This window comes from Entelurus aequoreus, linkage group LG07 (assembly GCF_033978785.1).
Source record: "Entelurus aequoreus isolate RoL-2023_Sb linkage group LG07, RoL_Eaeq_v1.1, whole genome shotgun sequence".
Taxonomy (NCBI): Eukaryota; Metazoa; Chordata; class Actinopteri; order Syngnathiformes; family Syngnathidae; genus Entelurus; species Entelurus aequoreus.
The window spans coordinates 64,859,173-64,876,067 of NC_084737.1; the positions used below are offsets into that span (position 1 = coordinate 64,859,173).

Sequence of the window (16,895 nt, forward strand, 5' to 3'; positions counted from 1 at the left end):
CCGTTGTATTATTTGTACTCTGCACGAATGCTGTTCACCATGTCAAAGATGTGAAAGTTTGATTGAATGATTGAAAGATTTATTGTTAATAAATAGGACGCTTTGCGTTCCCAAACAGTCATCTCTGTCCCGACAATCCCCTCCGTGGTAGCAGGAACCCCTATATACTACGGTAATTACACATCAAAACCCTGCGGCTTATAGTCGGGTGCGGCTTATATATGGAGCAATCTGTATTTTCCCCTAAATTTAGCTGGTGCGGCTTATAGTCAGGTGCGGCTTATAGTCCGGAAATTACGGTATATTACATTAAAAGCATGTAAAAATGACTACCGGGTGTTATTTCATGTCTAGACAGCTCTCATAATGTTGAAAATGTATTTACAATGTAGTTAACAGTTTTTTTTTAGTCCATTTATAATTATTGATTCCCACATTGCGGGAATGCATTTATCGCGATCATGTCGGAAATCAATAAACGAGGAATTACTCTAGAATGTTTGTTGCATTATAAGATAATATTAAAGTTTAAAAGATATGCAATTACATGTAAGACTTTCATTGTTTTCTGTCACAATGGAAAAACTGAAGATAAAGACAAAGTATTTTATTGACGCATGTTTTTTCCAGGCTTTCATGGGCCATATAAAATGATTTGGCAGGCCAAATCCGGTCTCCAGGCCTTGAGTATGACATCTGTACTCTGGAGAATCAGTTTTTCACAGATCAAGAGTTGTTCTGACTGCATCCTAACTCAGTGCCACACTTTAAAAAAATCAACAACGGCAACCCTGGTGTTTGCAGTCGAGTAGTACACTCTATTTTGCCTCCATCAGATGAAAACATTTTAACAATACTCAATCATCTCTATCGAGAAAGTGAGTCATTTAGCACATCCAACTCAAGGTTTCAACAGGAGAAGCTACAAGAGAGAGTTGATCATAATCGTCATATTTTTCAGAACTTAATCCAATTATCAGAGCCAAGATGGTTCCATGCCCCCTGAAGGCAGCAGGGATGTTTGACTCATTTCTTCCAACCTCAACAAAATGTAGTGGAAGTGTTTGTGAGTGCTTGTGGGTTTTTTATGTATGTCAACCTCCTGTGTGTGAGGCATCCTGAAGAGTGTGTCCATGGCAACACGACCCAATGACTTTGTTTCCCTTAGGTGATGTACTTCAGCTCACTCTTCCCGTACGTGGTGCTCTTCTGTTTCCTGGTGAGAGGCTTGTTCTTGAGAGGAGCGGTGGATGGCATCGCCCACATGTTCACCCCAAAGGTGAGCACTCATAAATGATCACATTGCATTCAACTGCAGGGTGCATTTATTGCACCTAGGATAGAAGGCGTGATGAAGACCTCCCTGCCATGGCGTTGTCAGTCAATCATGCTAAATAGAAATGTAGCATACGTGACACTTCTGACACTTTCTCTATAAGCAAGGTATTGTTGTCATGGCTGCCTGGTTTAGATCAAGGCCATTGCCATTCACTCAAGGCAAAGTGGCATCAATATACAGCAAGTGTTGGGGTGATGTTTCCCTCTAGTGGGGAGTGTTTGCAGTTACATGCAAATATGTGTCTCGAAGGCTCTGTGCATTGCAAATGGTTTCATTTATTCATACTGTCTTTCAAAAAGCTATTTGTACTGTACAAGGCATTACAAAAGTTAAAAGGTTAAAAAGTTAACGAGTGAACCCAAGCAAATAATCACAAAAAGCAGATTAATTGTGCAATTTATTCTGACCGTGCATGCTCCTTCATCCTAGAGCAACTTTTCCACCACAGAGGGGGCCTGGGGCCCTCTCAAATATTAATGCTGAACTAGTAATATCCCTCTTAATTTTAGTCACATTCAATGATTATATCTGAACTACTTACAGTTAACAACCTTGTCAAAGGATATGAAACCATATGTTAATCGCACATAAATAAAGTTAAAAGTTAAAGTACCAATGATTGTCTCACACACACTAGGTGTGGTGAAATGTGTCTTCTGCATTTGACCCATCCCCTTGTTCACCCCTTGGGAGTTGAGGGAAGCAGTGAGCAGCAGCGGTGGCCACGCTCGGGAATCATTTTTGGTGACTTAACCCCCAATTCCAACCCTTGATGCTGAGTGCCAAGCAGGGATGTAATGGGTCCCATTTTTATAGTCTTTGGTATGACTCGGCCGGGGTTTGAACTCACGACCTACCGATCTCAGGGCGGACACTCTAACCCCAAGGCCACTGAGAAATATACCTTAGGCTTAGTTCAGCCTAAGGTTTATTTGGTTTGGTTTGCTGTCATCGCAGACATTTTATTTGCACTTTGGAGTCACAATTTATTAAACTGTTCTATTTATTATATATTGCTATTGATATCCTATTTACATGATAATGTACAGTACAGGCCAAAAGTTTGGACACACCTTCTCATTCAATGCGTTTTCTTTATTTTCATGACTATTTACATTGTAGATTGTCACTGAAGGCATCAAAACTATGAATGAGCACATGCGGAGTTATGTACTTAACAAAAAATGGTGAAATAACTGAAAACATGTTTTATATTGTAGTTTCTTCAAAATAGCCACCCTTTGCTCTGATTAATTTTTCGCACACTCTTGGCATTCTCTCGATGAGCTTCAAGTGGTATCAGAATCAGAAGAGTTTTAGCGATAAATGATTATTCCTAACTACCTATTAGGATGCAATCATAAAACATACATAAACAGACACAAATAATAAAAGGCAGGTATCTAGTGAGATCTCTTTTTACATGACACGTTCATTCGTCACATAAATAGCTCAGAACACTTAACTTGCACACATGTCCCATCTCTGCTAAACTATGCTTTTATTTGGTTTGGTTTGCTGTCATCGCAGACATTTTATTTGCACTTTGAGTCACAATTTATTAAACTGTTCTATTTATTATATTCTATTTATTATATATTGCTATTGATATCCTATTTACATGATAATGTACAGTACAGGCCAAAAGTTTGGACAAACCTCATTCAATGTGTTTTCTTTATTTTCATGACTATTTACATTGTAGATTGTCACAGAAGGCATCAAAACTATGAATGAACACATGTGGAGTTATGTACTTAACAAAACAAGGTGAAATAACTGAAAACATGTTTTATATTCTAGTTTCTTCAAAATAGCCACCCTTTGCTCTGATTACTTTTTCGCGCACTCTTGGCATTCTCTCGATGAGCTTCAAGAGGTAGACACCTGAAATGGTTTTCCAACGGTCTTGAAGGAGTTAGCTCATCGAGAGAATGCCAGGAGTGTGCAACGTAGTAATCAGAGCAAAGCGTGGCTATTTTGAAGAAACTAGAATGTAAAACATGTTTTCAGTTATTTCACATTTTTTTGTTAAGTACATACACCACATGTGTTCATTCATAGTTTTGCTGCCTTCAGTGACAATCTACAATGTAAATAGTCATGAAAATAAAGAAAACACATTGCATGAGGAGAAGGTGTGTCCAAACTTTTGGCCTATACTGTACATACTATCATTCTTGGGTTAAGTCTGGGACCTCAGGTACTACATTTCGTGCCATCTCACTTGTGCTGGCCTAACACGACTATAAATGAGTAATACGAATGCTAAATGTTGCAAGATAACATAAACTTAAAATGGTGTGAAATTATAAGAGCTGACATTTTGCCACTGCGCTTTACCCCAGCTGGAAAAGATGTTGGAGCCGCAGGTGTGGAGAGAGGCAGCCACCCAGGTGTTCTTTGCGCTGGGCCTAGGCTTTGGCGGAGTCATTGCCTTCTCCAGCTACAACAAGCGAGACAACAACTGCCACTTTGACGCCGCCCTGGTCTCCATCATCAACTTTGTTACGTCCATCTTGGCCACTTTAGTTGTTTTTGCTGTCCTGGGCTTCAAGGCAAACATCATGAACGAGAAGTGTGTTATAGAGTGAGTATGTCACAGCAAATGTCAACAAGTTTATCAGAAGCTGTTGTTTTTAGCCCAACTCCTACAAATTCCCCTGCTTCTCCACTTGCAGGAATGCCGAGAAGATTCTAATGTATCTGAATACCAGCGTGCTGAGCAAAGAGCTCATTCCTTCTCACATCAACTTCTCCCACCTGACCACACAAGACTATGCAGAAATGTACGGAGTCATTAAGACAGTGAAGGAGGAAAACTTTGCCCAGCTAGGCCTGGACCCTTGTTTGCTGGAGGATGAACTCAACAAGGCAAGTGACCCCTCATCGTCTGCCAAATATTACACATACAGTCGTGGTCAAAAGTTGACATACATTTGTAAAGAACATAATATCATGGCTGTGTTGAGTTTCCAATCATTTCTACAACTCTTATTTTTTTGTGATAGAGTGATTGGAGCACATACTTGTTCGTCACAAAAAACATTCATGAAGTTTGGTTCTTCTATGAATTTATTATGGGCCTACTGAAAATGTGACCTTATCTGCTGGGTCAAAAGTATACATATATGTATACTTTTGACCCAGCAGATTAGGTCGAATTTTCTGGATATGTGACGTCAGACGCACGTCCCCATGCAAAGCATTCTGGGAGGCGGCGCTGGAAATAGCCTTTTTTTACAGAATATAAAGTTTTACTGCTAGTCCTAATATCAAACAACGTCATTACAATCATACATAAATGATGATGGAAACACAAAGGCCGATCTTTACTGCGAATGTAGCAATAAATCAATAAATTTATACTTACGTTCGTGTTCCAGCAAAGAAAGTCCAGAAATGATGATCTTGGCTCATGCGCGTACACGCTAGTAGGCGCGTCCACGTCTGCGGGTGCAGACATTGGTCGGCTCAGCGCGCGTAGGCGGAGCCTATAACTCTAGGCGGCGCGCGCGGGTTTAGTTTGTCGCGTCCGCGTATGCGAATCAGACACGAGTCCGCTCAGGATCAGCTGTCTGACCGTACAATTTTCAGAGGCGGAGCTGTATCCTCTAGGCGGAGCCAAAACGAATGTGACAGTAACGCGGGTTGGGCGACTTGAAGGCGGATCCGTATAGGAGTCTTCTGCTGTGTGGGTACAGTAATGTTAATATTTGGTTACATGTCCCTTGGCAAGTTTCACTGCAATAAGGCGCTTTTGGTAGCCATCCACAAGCTTCTGGCAAGCTTCTGGTTGAACGTTTGACCACTCCTCTTGACAAAATTGGTGCAGTTCAGCTAAATTTGTTGGTTTTCTGACATGGACTTGTTTCTTCAGCATTGTCCACACGTTTAAGTCAGGACTTTGGGAAGACCATTCTAAAACCTTAATTATAGCCTGATTTAGCCATTCCTTTACCACTTTTGACGTGTGCTTGGGGTCATTGTCCTGTTGGAACACCCAACTGCGCCCAAGACCCAACCTCCGGGCTGATGATTTTAGGTTGTCCTGAAGAATTTGGAGGTAATCCTCCTTTTTCATTGTCCCATTTACTCTCTGTAAAGCACCAGTTCCATTGGCAGCAAAACAGGCCCAGAGCATAATACTACCACTACCATGCTTGACGGTAGACATGGTGTTCTTGGGATTAAAGGCCTCACCTTTTCTCCTCCAAACATATTGCTGGGTATTGTGGCCAAATAACTGACATCACATGGACAAAGATAAGACCTTCTGGAAGAAAGTTCTGTCTGTATTTTGGACTTAAACCAGTAGCCAAGTTCTAATAAAAAGATCTACAGACATCCAAATATCCTAATGTCATGATAGAAAGTGAAAATGGTGCAACAAAAGACAAGACTGGCACATTCGACTTAATGGCAAAGACTACTTCCTGACGAGGCATCACATTGTCCTTTAACATCATCTATGTCTTGGAATTTCAACTGCATGCAAAGTGTACTATACAATACTTTCAAATGAGACCCAGATGTGTAAGAACTGGACAGCACCGTTACCATTATACTATTTAACCACTGTTAAAAAAAAAAACAGAAATACATCCCAGGTATCGGGAATTGGCACCGTATCAGTACAAATGTGGAAGGTGTCCACTAGGGCTGTGAATCTTTGGGTGTCCCACGATTCGATTCAATATCGATTCTTGGGGTCACGATTCGATTCAAAATCGATTTTTTTCGATTCAACGCGATTCTCGATTCAAAAACGATAATTTCCCGATTCAAAACGATTCTCTATTCATTCAATACATAGGATTTCAGCAGGATCTACCCGAGTCTGCTGACATGCAAGCAGAGTAGTAGATTTTTGTAAAAAGCTTTTATAATTGTAAAGGACAATGTTTTATCAACTGATTGCAATAATGTAAATTTGTTTTAACTATTAAATGAACCAAAAAAATTACTTATTTTATCTTTGTGAAAATATTGGACACAGTGTGTGGTCAAGCTTATGAGATGGGATGCAAGTGTAAGCCACTGTGACACTATTCTTCTTTTTTTTTTTTTTTAATAAATGTCTAATGATAATGTCAATGAGGGAGTTTTAATCACTGCTATGTTGAAATTGTAACTAATATTGATACTGTTGTTGATAATATTCATTTTATTTCACTACTTTTGGTTTGTTCTGTGTCGTGTTTGTGTCTCCTCTCAATTGCTCTGTTTATTGCAGTTCTGAGTGTTGCTGGGTCGGGTTTGGTTTTGGAATTGGATTGCATTGTTATGGTATTGCTGTGTATTGTTTTGTTGGATAGATTAATAAAAAAAGAAAAACAAAATACAAAAATTTAAAAAAAAAAGATTTTTTAAAAATGAGAATCGATTCTGAATCGCACAACGTGAGAATCATGATTCGAATTCTAATCAATATTTTCCCACACCCCTAGTGTCCGCCCCTACTTACTGTTAAAAAGTAACTGCATTTTTTGGGGAAATGTTGCCGATCATTCACATTCTCTATGTGAAGCAAGATCATATACCGTAATTTCCGGGCTATAAGCCGCACCTGACTATAAGCCGCACCAGCTAAATTTAGGGGAAAATACAGATTGCTCCATATAGAAGCCGCACCCGACTATAAGCCGCAGGGTTTTGATGTGTAATTACCGTAGTATATAGGGGTTCCTGCTACCACGGAGGGGATTGTCGGGACAGAGATGACTGTTTGGGAACGCAAAGCGTCCCATTTATTAACAATAAATCTTTCAATCATTCAATCAAACTTTCACATATTTGACATGGTGAATAGCATTCGTGCAGAGTACAAATAATACAATGGTGCAAAGTAATACAAAGTGCTCGCCTGTACGTTATCAAAATAACCAGCCTACCGGTATATGAAAAGTCAGTCTTTAATCATTGTGTCATCGTCTTCCTCCTGCGTACTAAAACCACCGAAATCCTCTTCGTCGGTGTCGGAGAAGAACAGGCCGTAAATAAGCCGCACCCTTGTATAAGCCGCAGGGACCAGAACGAGGGGAAAAAGTAGCGGCTTATAGTCCGGAAATTACGGTATGTCTTTTTCTTTTTTGTGAATTCTAAATTGCAAAAAAAAGTTATTTACTTACTTTATTTTATTTAATTATTTGTATTTGTTATTTTTAATTTAATTTAATTTGTATTTCATTTTATTATTATTATTATTATTTTTTAATTATTATTATTTTTGTTTAATCTTATTATTTATTTGTGTGTGGCGTCGCGCGGGTCTCGCTTCCTGTTGGGTGGGGTCCGTGCCCGTGTGGCCCGACCTTGCGCTGTGGGGTCTCTGTTGGCGACTTGATGTGGTGGCGGCGCGGCGCCCGTGTCTGGTCTTTATACTGTGTCTCGGTTCTTTGGGCGGTGGTGTGTTTGTGCGGGTTTGGTTTGGGGTGGTGGGGTCTTTTGGTGGGGGGTGGGGGGGGGGGGTGTTGGTGTCTCTTGTTTGCGTGTTGGCGTTTGGGCTTGCTGGCGGGCTGGCGCTGGCTGGTCTCTGTGATCCTGTTGGCGTGTGGTTGCCGGTCGCATTTTTTTTTTGATCGCTTTGATTTGATTGGGTGGTGCTGGCTGTCTGGGGGTGTTGTGGCTGGTGTTTCTGCTGCCATTTGTTTGTGGTGTGGGCGCACGTGGCTGCTGGGTCTGGTGCAGGGGGGTGGCTGATGTTGTGACTGGTGGCAGCGCGCGCGCGTGGTGGTTGTCGGGGCTGACAAATTGTGTATATGTATGTGTGTGTGTGTATGTATGTATGTATATATATGTGTATGTGTATGCATGTGTATGTGTGTGTATGTGTACATGTGTATGTTTATGTGTATGTATATATATATGTATGTATATTTCTGGGGGTACGTTCTGGGCCTGCCTGTCGGGTGGGCGTCGGCGCCTCAGGCTACTGCATCCGGACTGCGTGTCTGGAGCTCCTGGGTCCCACCGTCCATCCCTTCCGGGTGCCCGTCTTGGTTGGGGCCTGCTGGGTCTGGTCCCTGCGTCTACTGTGGTAGCTTGGTGTTGCAGGGTATTCCGAGGTCCTGCGAGTCGGCCAGTTGTTGGGGTAGCGACCTTGTGTGTCAGCATGTCTGTGATCTTCTTTTAATTCTTTTTTTATTTTTATTTTTTTAAATAAATAGATTGAATTATTTATTTATTCTTATTTTTTTTAATATATTTTATTAATATTATTATTATTATTATTATTATTATTATGTATGTATTTATTTGATCTATTTATTCCCCTACCTCAGGGGGGAACTCGGCGGGGCGGTTGCTGGTTGTTCCATCTCCATCGTTGGGGTCCCTGCGGGTGGGGTGGGTGGTTCCTGTGGCCCCGTGCTGGGTGGTCCTGTGGCGGCCGGCTTGGGTGGGGTGGCCGTGGGCTGGCCTCGCCGCGCTCTCCGGGGGGTGGGGGGGGGGACTCGTGGGGGCCCTGTTGCCGGTGGGGCGGGGGCAGTCTTCCCGTCCGGTTGCGGGGGGTCTCCGGGCCCCTCGGGCGGGGCGTCCCGCCTTTCTGTCCGTGTGGGGTGTGGTCTCTCGCTGGCTTGGGGTCTGGCTGCTCCCTGCTTTTCTCGTGCCTTGTCCTCTGCCGGGTGCGTCTGTCTGCGGCCTGCTGCTGGCCCTTGTGGGCGGCGCGGTGGGCCGGGCTCTGGGGTTCCTGTCGCTGTCCGGCTTGGCTGCGTGGGGGCGGTGGCCCCTGGTTCCCTGGGCACCACACCTACTGTTTGTGGGATGGGCTCTCGGGGAGGCTGGGGCCGTACTCTGGCTCCCGCACACACTGGGAGTCAAATGTATTGTACATGCAAATTCACATATACTCACACACATACATACAGGCATACATAGGTACCTACGCTCCCACATACATATACAAATAAATACAGTACATATTTACACACTCAGAGTTCGTACATCCACACGCACATTCATTATACAAACATACTGTATACACATACTGTACATATACATTCACTGTAAAAACATACATATACACATACTGTACATATACACTCACTGTACAAACACACACGTACACATACTACACGTATACATTCACTGTACAAACACACACATACATATACTGTACATATACATTCACTGTACAAACACACATATACACATACTGTACATATACATTCACTGTTCAAACACACATACTGTATACACATACTGTACATATACATTCGCTGTACACACATATACACATACTGTACATATACATTCACTGTACAAGCACACATATACACATACTGTACATATACAAGTACATATGCACACATACACTCATGCACATAATCACGTTTCATCAAACATATATTAACGTTGTTGCCCTAGGGCAGACCTGGGCATTCTGCGGCCCGCGGGCCGCATCCGGCCCTTTGTGCGTCCCTGTCCGGCCCGCGTGAGGCCAATTATAAATTACAAAATAAATTTTAAAAAGTATCTATGTCGAGTGTGCAATACAACGGTGCTGCTTTTGTTTTGAAAATCGTTATTTGTATTACTTCCGTGTGGACGTGTGCGTGATTGTGAGTGAATGTGAACAACTGCAATTACAAAATAAAGTTGAAAAAACATCTATGTCCTGCGCGCAATACAACTGTGCTGCTTTTATTTTGAAAAGTATTATTTATGGGCCTGTGTCCGTGTGTAACCTGCGAGTGAAGGTGCACATGCAGCGACAAGTGATGCACGGTTTACACCCGAGACGCCAAAAAGAGAAAAGTTGATGAGGAATGCCGTGTTTTCAACAACACATGAACTGCCAAGCAACGTCCCCTCACCTAAGGTGCGTGCCTGCGCAATTGCGCACTGCTCAAGCGTCCGCTGGGCGCAGCAAGTATATGCCGCGCACCAAATCAAATCCCATCTGAATTCTAAACAAAATAAACATATTTATTCTATGGAATTTTGCAATGCAACTTTGAGTGACAGTGACAACAAGCAGCCCTAATGGTGTTCGTCAACACCGTTCAATTGAACACCGTTCAATTATTGTAACGTCTATCGAGATGCTTCGAGGACAGGAATTATATCGATCACTTTATTGAACAAAACTGTTTATATTCGGACATAACCACACCAAAAACATGAGTAAAACAATTATATCTCGAAAAACTAGTCATTTTCTGCCGTACAAACCAGGCCAAAACCAACTTGTCATCTGTCACCAACACGCATAGCACTAAACCACTGGTGCGTTTAAGGCCACACAAAAAGTCGGACAACTCAAACACCACACAAAGTTACACTATGACTCCTCAGTCATACGTGTGCTTATTTTACTGTCATTTATTATTAATGTTAATTTATATATATTAGTCATGGAATGCTGTTACACACACTATGTTGAAGTATTACTATTATTATTATTATTATTATTATTATTATTTATCTTACGGTATATATCAAAAATAATATTGAGCAAAATTTAATTGAAATATTGTCGATGTGGCCCTCCAGCAGTGCTCGGGTAGCTCATGCGGCCCCCGGTAAAAATTAATTGCCCACCCCTGCCCTAGGGTAAACTGGGTATGACACATGGCACACTGACAAAGCTTAACCTATTGTTACTATAACAATCTACAAGGTTAATGTAGGTTGCTTCTCTTTCTTCCCCTCCATTTTTCTGCATTCTTTCGTATCTCAAGTTATCATTACGTGTATGTATTGTTGCATTTGAACAATTGTATTGTTGATAATAAAGGTAAAGTATTGGTATTGTTTATTATCAATAGCACTATTTCTATTGGTATTCATATTGCTCCATTTTTAGTGTAATAATGCTCATTGTCATTTCTGTATTTTTATTTTTATTTTCGCTAACTGCTTATTTGCTATTACTTTTACCATCATATTTGTACATGTCGTATTTGCTGATGTTGCTCTGTTGTTGTTGTTGTTGTTGTTGTTGTGTTTGCTGTTGTTGTTTTAGTCTCTCTGTCTAATCCCCCTCTTGTCCCCACAATTCCCCCCTCTGTCTTCCTTTTTCTCTCTTTCTATCCCCTCCTGCTCCGGCCCGGCTGCACCAAATGATAATATAAATACATTTAATAAAGTCAAAATACAAGTAAGGCAACAAGAGAAGTATCCTACACTTCTCTTTTGTAAAGTAAATCTGAACAGCCGATATGGGCATCTACATCTGCTATATGATTTGCCCGAGAAGCTGGGCAGGACATTATTAAAAAAAACAAAAAAAAAACCTGATAGGTATGGGCTGCATTTGGGAACACACTGTGCACTTCTGATTGGTGTTTCTATGCATGCGTGTGTGTGTGTGTGTGTGTGTGTGTGTGTGTGTGTGTGTGTGTGTGTGTGTGTGTGTGTGTGTGTGTGTGTGTGTGTGTGTGTGTGTGTGTGTGTGTGTGTGTGTGTGTGTGTGTGTGTGTGTGTGTGTGTGTGTGTGTGTGTGTGTGTGTGTGTGTGTGTGTGTGTGTGTGTGTGTGTCTTTGTGTTTGTCTGTCTCTCTATGAGGCTGCAGTGCGTTAATAAATGTCCCCACACGATGTACATTTGACAGTGATTCATAGCAGGGAAGCTAACATCTGCCTACGGTGACAGCCAAAATATCTACTAACGTTACTTACCGCGATGTGCTTCCTCAAATTTGACGTTGAGTTCATGTAAGCTTAAGCTTGTTGCCGCTGAAACTTTATGTGCAGTTAATCACGTGACCGTCTGGCTCTGTTTGATTGGTGAAACGGAGTCAAACGTCACCAGTGACTGCATTTGATTGGTGAAACGGAGTCAAACGTCACCAGTGACTGTATTTGATAGGTGAAACGCAGGCATGCGACAGATCCTACTTTGAAAGTCTGTCTGACAAACCAAAACAAACAAAGCGTGCATTAACAGATCGATAAAAATCAGTAGCGAGTAGCGAGCTGAATGTAGATAAATGGAGCGGAGTAAAAGTAGCATTTTCTTCTCTATTCATATACTTAAGTAAAAGTAAAAGTATGTTGCACTAAAACTACTCTTAGAAGTACAATTTATCCCAAAAGTTACTCAAGTAGATGTAACGAAGTAAATGTAGCGTGTTACTACCCACCTCTGATCTACAGTAATTGGATTCATATAGTCTGCCTGTATAAAACATCCAAAAACCGCCAACTATAGTCCATTAACATGGCGTGACCTGAATAACAACCAAGTATTACCGACATTGGTTTTTAAGAGCTCACGCAGAGGAAATATTTTTAGTAGTAACACGGCGCCTTGATCAAAGAGGTCATTTTGACCTACTGAGCTGCTGCATTGCGCTGGAGTATAAATCATGCCTCTCACCTAGTAGTAGTAGAAGGTTGTGTCCATAAGGTGAGAAGTTATTCAACTTTAAAAGTCAATTTACACACAGACATTGCTCGGAAGACACAACAAGATGCCCGTTTGTTCACAGCATTTTTTACCTGTGTGAGGATTGTGATGAATTAATCTAAACAGGGAAGACCAATCATGTACTGAAAGATACAAACATCCCGTCAGTCGGTGTCCCAGTAACAGCAGACATTGTACAATAAGTGATTGTTTTGTTATGTTTGTAGTTTGTATTTCTCGTTCAAAACTTGTAGCTCATCTTCCGTAGATTCAGGCGCAAAAAATATAAGCTTCTGGATCATGAATGGTTCCAAAGTAGTCATTTTTGGCTCTCATTAGTAGTTGTTGTTGTTGAAGGAAATAGTGATGTTGCAACCAAATGCTTAAAATTATCAGAATACGGTTGTTGTCACGAATGTGCCTATTACTACATTGTATACAGTATATACTTACAGCATGCATACAAAACATTGATGGAGGTTTTTTGATGTTTTAGAGCACTTTACATGCGGAATAGATTGAATCCCAATTACCTGCATTAGCCTCCTCTTGCTAGAGTGTATTTATGATTTAGAATGCATAAAAAAAACAAAAAAAACATGTGTTCTTGTCTCACATAAGGATTGTGAATGATGGGCAAAAATCCCCAAAAAGTGCAGTACCCCCTACCTATAATTAGTCAAGTTATCTGTTGAAGATAATTAACATGTTCTGTTCAATTTATGCATTTTCATCAAGTTCTAAGGCTAAATAATTAACTGTTATTGAGATATATTGCATATGATAAACAGTATCTCTAATTATTAGTATATTTTAATCACTGTTTGGTTTATAGATACAACAATTATGCAATTATGCCACTTTTTAAGGTTCCCCTTTGTGGTCAAGGAAAACACTTTTTTGCAGGAAGATCTTTATGATCACATGTACAACTTATGTACAGCGGAAGCAGAAGGTGCAGATTGATCTTTCCCATTGTCTCTTGTTCTCTGCTTATTGCAGTCGGTTCAGGGCACTGGCTTGGCGTTCATCGCCTTCACAGAAGCCATGACGCACTTCCCTGCCAGCCCTTTCTGGTCTGTCATGTTCTTCTTCATGCTGATTAACTTGGGCCTGGGAAGCATGATCGGAACCATGACGGGCATCACCACGCCCATACTTGATGCCTTCAAGGTCCGCAAAGAGATCCTGTGCGGTGAGTTGACTCGTTTTGATTGTCTTACTGCTTGTGTTGTCCATATAAGTTCTGACTGCATGTTTATGTCCCTCAGTGGTTTGCTGTGTCATTGCCTTCCTATTGGGTCTGCTGTTTGTGCAGCGTTCAGGGAACTACTTTGTCACCATGTTTGACGACTACTCGGCTGGTTTGCCGCTCACCGTGGTGGTCATCCTGGAGAACATCTCTGTGGCCTGGATATACGGCACTAAACGGTACCAGCATGTGAAACTAGAAGTCTTAAGTCCTCCATCATTAGTGTTTGTTTGTTTTTGAGCATAAAAGGTTTTGGTGGCCCGTATAGGAAATATCTTCATTATATCTCACAGGTTCATGCAGGACCTGGAGGACATGCTTGGTTTCAGGCCGTACTCTTTCTATTACTACATGTGGAGGTACGTGTCACCAGCTGTGCTGGTGGTACTTATTGTGGCGACCGTCATCGAGATGGCCGTCAGCCCCGCAGGATACAACGCCTGGGTTGAAGCCGAGGTTAGTGAGTCTCTGTCCACCGTTTTGTGCGTTTCATCAAAGTACCAAATCTTCGCAATGACTTCTGTCCTTGCATAGTCAAATATTCAGATACTCCAGGAATTTGTGATGTTGCGATTGTGCCAATTCAAGGAAATTTAACCAATCCCTATAATTGGATGTGCAGCCTCACAACTTTGTCCAGTCGCCGAGATTTTGGACATCACCCTTTTAACCAATCGAGTTTGTCCCTAAGCAGTGCTCAAATGCACTCATCAACTCTAACCCATCCAATAAGACCTATTTTGTTTTTTTTGTAGACAAACAGGGAAAAGCAAGGTGTAACAATATCTCAACTATTTATTTCTCTAACGGCACAACGCTTGTATTTAATCGTAGCTCAGAACCTCGTTTGGTTCTTGGCTCCAGCACTAAGCCCTAGACCAGAGGTCGGCAACCCAAAATGTTGAAAGAGCCATATTGGACCAAAAATAAAAAATAAATCTGTTTGGAGTCACAAACAATTAAAAGCCTTCTATAAGTGATATAATGAAGTCAACACATGATATAAGTGTCTATATTAGCTATATTAGCCTACTATCAAAATTACTTTGTGTCGCAGGCTGACACAAATCTTCGTTGACAGAAATGTTGAAATGTAATGTTTATTTTACCCATTTTTACAATATTGGAAAACATTAGTAAAACAGAGGCTTCTCAGGGTGTGAGATAACTCCTCTAAATGACTGGCTTAGAAATGGCCAAAGGTACAGATGTGTGTATCCAAGTTAAAGAAAATGGCAGGCTGTATTCTTCCAATGGATTTACGTTTGTATAACAATCAGTGCAAGCTGGGTTACGTTTGCTGTGGTGTGGAACAACATGGCACACCAACCACTATCAGAAATGCAGACAATATTACATACAGATAATATGTCATGTGAAATGCTGATATGAATTAAATACACAGAGGACATAGGAAATTCCATGAGCTCAAATATACCTACAAGTGAGGCATAATGATGTATTACGTACGTAAAGATAGACTAAATAGCATGTTAGCATCGATTAGCTTGCAGTCATGCACTGACCAAATATGCCTGATAAGCACTCCACACAAGTCAATAACATCAACAAAGTTGTGTGCATTCACACACAGCATAAAAAGATTGGTGGACAAAATGAGACGAAGAATGAGTGGCATAAAATATGCCTTTCTCTTTCTCAAACTACTGTGAGTTCAAGGACCGCCAACATTAGTAGGACAAAATGGCGCTCGCCAAATACTCTCATCAGAGAATCGTGTTTAATATAAACAGTGGGATTTCTGAAAATTATGGAGGTTTGTGTCATGTTGTCCTCATACATATGTGTGGTGTTCGGGTCTGTGGGACCCGTTTAATTTTTTTATTAAAAGAAAAATGATACATTTAATTAATTTTTCAAACTGAGACTCACTGAGTTTGGCTCATTTTCTGTGAAGAACATATATCAGAATACATATTTAATGACCATACACACCCCCTACACATTTCTATTACATATAAGATGTCCGGGTCCACTGGACCCGGGGCTAACAGAAGTATGGAAATTGATGTTCTGTGTACCACACGCACACACACAAACACACACACACACACACACACACACACACACACACACACACACACACACACACACACACACACACAGCAGGCCTAGACAGGAGGAGGACAGAGTGTAGGTACACAGAACATCAGAGGGTCAAATGTGCGAGAAAATGAGAGCAGACAGTGTTGACAAACAATGTTGCAACCTTGTGTGGGAACCGCAGGTGCAGAAACACAAAAGAAGAATCCCTGTGGGATGCAGAAACTGGCAGATAAATTTTCCGTGCAACGTTCATATTGTTGTTACTCAGCCAGCGTTTGTGTGTCTAATGGACCCGTTGCATTTTGTCGCTTTTAATGCCTCACAATCAAACACTTTTATGTTCAAATACTGAACAGATGTTTATTGGGATAAGGTAAACATCTGTTCAGTATTTTAACATAAAAGTGTTTGATTGTGAGGCATTAAAAGCCACAAAATGCAATGGGTCCATCAGACCCACAAACGCTGGCTGAGTAACAACGATATGAACAATACACAAGGGTTAAAACAAAAATATTTTTCTATTTTCATACATTTTTGAAAAAGCTCCAGAGAGCCACTAGGGCGGCGCTAAAGAGCCGCATGTTGCTCTAGAGCCGCAGGTTGCAGGCCCCCGCCATAGACCCATGTCCTCATTCCCTCATTTTCATTGACAGAGATGCTGACATGATAATGAGCTGTAATTGTCTCTCATTTACCAACAAAGTCATCGCTATAAATCACACTCAAGAGTTCTTCCATTTTTTCAACAAAAGCAATGAATTGCAACCTAAAAATTTGTTTACAATCGACAAGCACTTTTCACCTTTTAGTGGTTATTGTTATAATAAGGTAATTTGAAGGGTTTAGAATAGGGCGTATACAAATGTGTATATATACTTTACT

The 16,895-nt window shown here is 41.1% G+C and overlaps 1 protein-coding gene across 1 annotated transcript in view; it reads left to right on the top strand.

Moving 5' to 3' along the window:
• Nucleotides 1–16,895, top strand: part of slc6a17 (solute carrier family 6 member 17) — a 65,758-nt gene that overhangs the window by 41,125 nt on the left and 7,738 nt on the right. The window contains exons 6-11 of the mRNA XM_062054218.1: nt 1,169–1,279; nt 3,688–3,929; nt 4,021–4,213; nt 13,694–13,886; nt 13,963–14,122; nt 14,237–14,399. Of these exons, the coding sequence (XP_061910202.1) occupies nt 1,169–1,279; nt 3,688–3,929; nt 4,021–4,213; nt 13,694–13,886; nt 13,963–14,122; nt 14,237–14,399 (1,062 nt within the window). The remainder of the gene's footprint in view (nt 1–1,168; nt 1,280–3,687; nt 3,930–4,020; nt 4,214–13,693; nt 13,887–13,962; nt 14,123–14,236; nt 14,400–16,895) is intronic.